The sequence below is a fragment of the Talpa europaea genome, assembly GCF_964194135.1.
Source record: "Talpa europaea genome assembly, chromosome: 12".
In the NCBI taxonomy this organism is placed as follows: Eukaryota; Metazoa; Chordata; class Mammalia; order Eulipotyphla; family Talpidae; genus Talpa; species Talpa europaea.
In genome coordinates, this window is record NC_140079.1 from 83,622,862 (window position 1) to 83,631,208 (window position 8,347).

The 8,347-nt window shown below is 44.7% G+C and overlaps 1 protein-coding gene across 1 annotated transcript; it reads right to left on the reverse strand.

Annotated features, from left to right (window-relative positions):
* Positions 1-916: 916 nt before the first annotated feature.
* Positions 917-5,655, reverse strand: SPDYE4 (speedy/RINGO cell cycle regulator family member E4; the record flags this gene model as incomplete). The annotated part of the gene is made up of 6 exons (XM_084250175.1): positions 917-976; positions 1,144-1,312; positions 3,294-3,379; positions 3,953-4,011; positions 4,840-5,061; positions 5,553-5,655. The coding sequence occupies 6 exons, from the start codon at positions 5,653-5,655 to the stop codon at positions 917-919; spliced, it is 699 nt and encodes a 232-aa protein (XP_084106301.1).
* Between the last annotated feature and the right edge of the window lie 2,692 nt (positions 5,656-8,347).

An 8,347-nucleotide genomic window follows, 5' to 3' on the forward strand; every position in this document is an offset into this window, starting at 1 on the left:
GTTTCTTCTTGTCCCTCCGTGGACTCCTAGAAGTGCTCCCAGCTCCTAGGAGTAAGACATGATAACTCTATTCAGCTCATTCCAGAAGATTCTGGGCTCCTCTATAGAAGAGGCCTCTCTTTTTTTCTTATGTCTGTCATAATGACATCTGCTGAAAACTGACATCATCCCTTGGTCATTTTGCGCTACTTAAAATCTGAACTTCTAACCAAGTACAATCATTCAGCATCACGAACCATGAGAACAGACGCCTTATCCCTAATCTTAAGTCTGTTTCCTAATGTTTAACCATAACATTGAGTCCTAATCTTGGTTAGGTCCCAGAGAGCTAGCTCATCCCTCCCACCATGTGTATTAGAGAGAAATTATGAGTCTCCAACCAAAAATGTGTCCTCACTAGAAGCAGAACCTGTTGACATCTCATTTCAGACATCAAGCCTCCTGAACTGTAAGAAGTAAATGTTGTTTTTAAGTCACTCAGTCTGGTATTTTGTTACATTAGCCCAATGGACTAAGAAAGCTAATTCTCTACTTGAGTCTTGCTAATCCTCAAAGCTATTATTTGGACCCAACTGCTTTGGGTAAAACGCTTTCAACCAAATCTGTGCCTCTGTGACAAACTTTGTCCTGTTGTCTGACTGAGCAGCCCCTATCACCCAGATATCTGCCCAAAGTTGTGCCTTTATATGGCTGCTAGTTTGTGGCAGGTGATGATGGTGGGGATTTCCTCACAGTGTGTGGAATGGTGATGGTGATTTCAGGTTGGGGGCGGTGGTGGTGGATGCATAATGTGGGTCAAGCAACTTTCCTCAGACTTCCTAAATAGACAGATTTTATACAGGTGTTTACACAGGTGAGGGCACAGACCTACCTTCCCTCAGGCCGATGACCTCAGGCCTCTGTGGCCCCAGGAGCTCTAGGGAATAAGAGAACGGTCTCGTCCCCACACCCACAGCTCTGGATCAAAAGCCTGGATCTGGAAAGACAGGCAGTTTCCTGAAAAGAGATGACTGTCCAGTTGGACTGTCCTCCCTTTCCTTGTCCAGCCTCAGTTCCTTCTTGTCCCCAAATCTCAACTCCCCATGTTTCCCTCTCTTTCCAATACCACTCTGTCACTCCCCCACGTTCTCACAATCCACCCACCTCCTCACACTCTTTCCGGGAGACCCTAGTCCTCCAGCCCATGGAACGGATGAATTGGAATCGCAGTTTGTGGAACAAGGGCCGCTGGGAGCTGTTCTTTCCATAGAGGAATGAAATGATGACTTGTTTCGGGGTCTGGTTATCCTCTTCCATGTCGTTGGCCAGGTAGCTGGGGAAAGACAATAGTTTGCTGGTCAGGGACAGGACCAGGAAGGACCTCGTTTCAGGTCAGCCTCCCAGAAAGGATTACGGGATCTATGTGAACTTTGAACAGTGTCACAAGGTGCCACCTAGTCATCAAGAAAGCATTGCTTCGCATGACCTTCTGAAGAACACTGATCACACCTCGACGACAAAATTCAACAGGGAAACCTATGATATACCCTGCAATCCTCCAGCAATGAAGCTTCCATTACAATTTCCATCCCCATCCTCATTCCTCTTCCCTTCAAATTGTGTGTGTGCACACCTTCTCCTTATAAGTAAGTTCGTCCTGAAGGCAGGAACTAACTTTTCTATTTCCAAATTCATACCCTTCCTACCAAATGATTAATTATTGGACTGGTTCATATTGGTGCATTAATTAAGCAAGAATTTCCTGACTCTCTCTTCTCATCATATGTTTCTGGGCACATAGAATGTATTTTGTAAGGTTTTGTTGAATTAATGAATGAATGTTTAATCTCATTGCCAAATGCAATACCAATGACCTCATAGATTCAATATAACAAACACTTTCAAAATGAAAAAAATTATGCTGAATGTTTTAAGAATGCATTGATAGTCTGATAAGAAATACCTATAATGCAAACATAGAAGGAGTTCAACGAAAACTCTTCAAGGATGTAGAAGATAGGAAGTGAGATGAAGCATTAAGAAGGTTTTGGTGTTTGAACTGACTTTATAAGGATATGTTATTTTCTTCAGAGATGTGTGTGTTGGTGTGTCTGTGTGTGTGTGTTGGCGTGTCTGTGTGTGTGTGTGTGATACCTCACAGTGTGTGGAATGGTGATGGTGATTTCAGGTTGGGGGTGGTGGTGGTGGATGCATAATGTGGGTCAAGCAACTTTCCTCAGACTTCCTAAGGGCAGAAAAAACAATATAAAAATAGAGGGGAAGGGCATTTGGAAGGAGCAGTGATACAGGAAGGAGGATCAGGATGATCAGGATGATAAGCAGGCTTGATGGAGGTTGTAGAGAGGGTTGAATTCAAACCAAGAATTCTGGCCTTGATTTAGTATGTAATTAGCCAATGAAATTGTTAAGGAAGCATGTGAAGCTGTTAGACTGTTTTGGAGTGATTTTAAGTATATAAAGCCACTGGTTTGGGGACTTGTGAGAAACCCCAGCAGAGAGCAATTTTACAATCGATTTGTGGCATTTGTCATGGGATTCAGAGAGGAAGGAGGAATAACATTGCTTCATTCAATGTCACTTCCTTATAATGTTGATGAGAAAAGAACAATCATAGTGAAACAACAGGATGCTTTTGTTACATGTCATTTTGCTTAAGGTAACCAAAAATCTATCAGTGTCATTAGTGAGGGTCTACTGTACAATTGGGGTTGATGTGGGGAGAAGAGGTACAGGAGAATCAGAAATGGGTGCCTTCTCAAGTCTGTTTGCTTTGGGGCAGGGTGATATCAATTTCCTTCCCTCTTAGGAGGGTTTTATGTTTTCTTTTGTTCAGTCTTTGAACATTAGGGTAAATTATTTGCTTTTAACAACTATACTATAGTTGTATAATTTTTCTACAAAAGTAAACAGTAAAAATAGGTTTCAAAGGGCCTCCCTGCTGGCACAAGTGGTTAAGTCGCAGCACTATGAAACTATCAGCAGCCACTGCAGCATGAGTTTGATCCCTGGCCAGGAAGCTGACCTACATGGCACAGCAGACCTCTCCTGTCTCACCCGCTGCTCTCCTCAGCAATATATTTCAGTCAATCCACCTGTTCTGCTCTCCACTCTGTCTCTTTCACCCCCCCAATACCTCTGACCTACACCCCAGTTCTTGTATGCATAAATAAATAAATCTTTTTTAAAAACAGGTTTTAAAACTCTCAAATAGATGAAAGGTTAGAATCCTTCTTTCTCTCCCCACCCTCCCTGGGTATTGAACATGGGGGGAAGGGATGAGGCCAAATACTCACAGTGCTAAGAAGAAATGAATGCGTTGGTACTGCCAAGAGAAGAGGCCAGCCCTGCTAAAGTAAGCTATGACCATAGACAAGAGATACTGGTGGGGGAAAAGGGGGAGAAAAACAGACAAATCACATCCTGGAAGGGGAAGAAGGGAGGGCTAAGGGAGTGGGTAGGGGAGGTAGATAGGGCAGGGACAGGCACTCTGCTCCCTCACAGAAGAGACCCCTCTGTTGGGTGAGTCTGATTATTTGGGGAGGATTGTCAGAAAGCAGGTTGCAAATCCAAGAAGTCAACAGAAGAGGAGCTGATGATGCTCTTGGTCTGAGACAGTATGATGACAAGCTTGCTGGCCTGAGGGAGTGTGTGCAGGATAGTCAGCATCAGCAGGGTCTTTGTATGCTGGAGTGAAGGGGAGCCCCATGAGCTGGGGCTGTAAGTGCCAACAACGAAAGGGCCAACCAAGCTTCAGACCCCAGGGAGCCGGACAATGGCAAGGCTGCCCATTCACACTACAAGAAACTCCAGGCTCACAGGGAAACATTGGTCAAGCATTTGTTTGGCACAGGTTCAGAGAGAGAGAAGGTAGAGCTGTGGGTTTAGAAAGGCTCCCTTCCTCCCCCAGGAAAGATGTTGAAGCAGGAATACATCTTAGTGGAAAACATCATACCTTGTCTGATACCCTCAGATTCTTGTCCCAGGTCAGAAATCTTCTAATGACAGGATCTTCTGTGAGAGGAAAAAAAAAAAAGGGCAGATGTGAGGTTGAGAACTGGAACGGGGTTAGGGGGGCAGAGAGGGGAGCAATCCAGGGCAAAGAAGGGACCTGTCCCTCCCTTGGGAAGTTTCAGGATAATGGGCAAGGATGAGGCTACAGGAGTGGGGAGAGAAGAACATTCCCGCCAGCCAGGGAGCTACCCACATGGCACAGCAGATCTCTCCTATCTCACCCGCTGCTCCCCTCAGCAGTGTATTTCTGTCTGTCTGCCTGTTCTGCTTCCCACTCTGTCTCTGGTGGATCCTCTCACCCTCCCATGCCTCTGACTCATACCCCAGCTCTTGTATAAATAAATAAAAATCTTTAAAAAAATTTTAAAAAGAACATTCACCGGGAAGGAAGGTGGTGCTGAGAGACAGGTGTCAGCAGAACACCTGCACAATTGCACATGAAATAAATAGTGATCTTGCCCCTGCTCCCCCATCATGCAAAGATGCTCTATATTGTCACCCAGTCAGTTTCTCACTTGACTGTAACTTGAGGGTGCAAATGTGGCCTGTCATCACCATCTCATGGAGGGCAAGGCGTTTAGATTCAGAAGGCCAGTTAGAGCTAAGAAGGCCCACAGGTACAGTTGAAACCAAACTCTCTCATCCCCCGTGCAGACCTTATCCCAAGTCTAGCCTGATCACTGATCACTACTGAGTCCTCCATGGATGGACAGCTTGCCAATTCACCGGGATTTCTTTACCACTGGAAAGTATAGTCCCTGGAAGTTTCTTCTTAAGAAAAGAAAAAAAAGAATAGAACTGGAGAGTCCTCTCAGGGGCTGTACCTACCTAGCAACTTGCTGAAGACCTCGTGGTGCTCAGGCAGCACAGAAGACACCCACTGTCTCTTCAGCTTCATCTTGAGCCCATGCAGTGTCTCCACCACCCAGGTGTCCTGAGCCTCAGGGGCTGTCTCCTTGGCTAGCTCCTCCTCCTCCAAAGCTGCTGGCCACTCTCTCTTCTTCCACCAGCCTGGAGACTGTGGCTGGGGGCTGGGATCCACCCAGGGGACTGAGTAAAGAAGCCAGTAGGAAATTTCTGTCTTTGGAATTCAAACATTGGTCACCAAGGCCCACTCCCACTCCACCTCCTCCTCCCCCAAATCCAAGCCTCTCCCAGTCTCGCCATCACATAAACTACTGGCCTTGCCCCAAGCTGTCTTTCCATCTTTCTCTGCTGATGTGATCCCTTCATTCTGCCATTGTTTCATCCTGTTTAAATCCTCTTACTCATTAGGAGGAATTTCTCCCATTGGGGAGAGGAAAAAAGGAAACCTCCACTTGTTTCTACTCTTCCCTTTTCTCATCCTTGGATGTCAACTCCAAACCCTTATTCCTCGCTTCAAGGTTTTCCTTCCACGGGGATAGTCTTGTCCTGGATCCTCTATCTCCTGTAATCCCTGGCGTTCTGAATTGCTCCTTTCTTTCATACACAGTCACCTCCGGTGCTCCTTCCTGACTCTGTCAACTCTCTCAAATCTCTTCTCCCTCCAGCTCCCTCACCTGGTGGTCCTGGACTATCTTCCTCTATCACCATCTCCAGGCGGTACCCTGAGGAACTGGGGCTCTGTTCCTGAGACTGGGAACACGGTTGACAATTGGCCATGATTTTTCCCAAACTCTTTCTTCCCTTCCACGAAACCTAGACCCAGATCTGTCCAAACTCCTCTTCCAGATTTTGGCTAAATATAGCCTGTTATCCCTTCTCCAGGCAGGGGAGAAGCTAGAAGTAGGGGGCAAGCTCCAAGAAGATGCTGTTGTCCATCTCAGCCATCAAGCACCACGGAGTTTGGTCCTTCCAATCAGGGAGGTCGGAACTCTGTGATGTCATTGGTCATTCGAACCTAGCAACCAATTTGAAGAAAAACATTCATAACTGCCAGCCTGATGTGTGACTTCTCCAGGGAATCAGGGTGAACAGTATTGCCTGCCGACCCAACCTCTGACCACCCTCCAAAACTAGCCTCAAGGAATTCAAGTCGCTCTACCCCTCTCTAGAGGGTGCTGTGTTCTCTCCATTCTAAACTTGAAACATGCTGGATTCTCTCCCTCCTTCCCATTCCTAGTTCACAGCACAGTCTGATAGGAAAGGAAGGAGAGTGATGAGGGAGTCTGGGGTAAGCGGAAATGCTAAGAACCAACTACAGATAGGTAGGTATGTTAAAACAACAACAACCAGGTACATTAACTTGTTACATTAAAAACACCCAATTTGGCAAAACTTTCCTACTCATTGTTTCCCGACAATATGTTCCAGATTCTGTACTCAGGATGGCACATGCCCTCTACCCTCAGGCCTCTTTTGAGAACCACAGACAACTGCACATGTGTGAACACACACTTCAATTTCAGGGAGTCTGTGGATTAAAGCCCAGGCACTTCATCCCCTCAGTTTCAGTTAGGAACCTCTAGTCTACATATCAATTTTTTAAAAATATTTATTTATGCGTACAAGAACTGGGGTACAGGGCAGAGGTGCGGAGGGTGAGAGAATTCACCAGAGACAGAGTGGGGAGCAGAACATGTGGACTAACTGAAATATACTGCTGAGCGGAGCAGCTGGTGAGTTAGGAGAGGTCTGCTGCACCATGTGGGTTGCTGCAGTGGCTGCAGACAGCTTCATAGGTTGTGTCTTAACCCCCTGCGCCACCAGGGAGGCCCATATATTTCAAACTTTTGAGCAAGTATAGCCCTCTTAACCCAGAAATTTCACTACCATTTGTGCATCCTATGAAAAACATAACACATGCACAAAAAAAAAAATCTAAGTGGAAAGAAACATTTTTAAGACAGAAAATATGTCTTCTGTGAAGTGTGGAGCACCTGGGAGAACAGGTGCAGAAAACACTTTTTCTCCACACACAACAATCAGGCAGTGCCCATCTGAAGATATATTTGAACATTGTCCAAAAGTGGGGCTTTCACCTCTCTTCCTCCTACAGATGCAGTTTCATATTCCAATGGCTGTAGTTATGCTGCCAAAACGCCAATGGAGTGAGACAGAAGTGCTTTGCAAATACCTCTGTGTGCAGAGGTATAGGGTCGCACCTCTTAGATGTATGTTACCACACCACACCCACCACCACCAAGGCACCCAGAGTCTTCTGCCATAGGCCACTGGGCCCCCTCTGCACATTGCTTTCCCCCCTCCATCCAGTAGCCTAAATTCTACAACCAGATTTCAAGGGTTTGTTTTGTACTCTCTGTGTATGTAACCACATCTTCATCCACTCATCTGTCTCAGGGTACTTAGATTGTTTCCATCACTTGGCTATTGTAAACAGTGTTACAGTGAACACAGGAGTGCAAATATCCCTTGGAATAGTGTGTTTGCGTTCTTGGGGTAGACACCTAGAAGTGGAATTGCTGGATCATATGGTAGATCTACTCTTAATATTTTGAGACACATCCATACTGTTTTCTATAGGGGCTGGGCCAATCTACATTTCCATCAACAATGTAGAGGGTTCTTTTTTCTCCACATCCTCACCAATACTTGTTTCTGGTCTTTTTGAGATGGGCCATTCTCATAGATGTGACATATTTTCTCATTGTGGTTTTTATTTGCATTTCCTTGATGTAAGTGATAATAAGCATGTTCCCCCGTGTCTGTTGGTTATCTGTATGTTTTCTTTCTGTTTCACTCTTCTGTTCATTTTTTGGTTGGGTTTGTTGTTGCTGTTGTTAATTTGAATGTGCTTTTTGTAGATCTTGGATATCATCCACTTGTCCAAATTTTCAACTCAAGCATGATCTAAGACTCTGTGAGGGAGGATTAATTAATTATTATTCAACTCATTCAGAAATTTTACACATCAAAAGCATTAGAAAACTTTACTGACTCATGTAGTTAAATTTTTTCTAGGCAATCTATGCACACATAGATTCTGAAGATGTTTGACCTATAAGGAAAGAACACACTTTTAAGCTCTGGAAGTACAACCTAGATCTAGCCAATATGCCAACATTTGGGCATCCCAACATTTGGTGAATTAACTAAAACCTGGAACAAAGGCAAGAGGGACTGAATTAACTTGAGTTGCTAGATATGCCTGGAACTTTGTAGAAGACATACTAGTCTACAATTCATGTGTCCATGACCAAGCTTTGATTATTTTCTAGAACTTGGTTTCCTCACTTTTAAAACAGGGATGACAGTGGTATCCAACTCACAAATTCTGTAGGTTATTGCATGGAAAGTGTGAGAAGACCCTCCAGAAAATATTACTATATTTCTATTGAGCTTTTTCCTTATTTGTGGTGGTTTTTTGCCAAAAATATTCACTCATTTTTTTAAG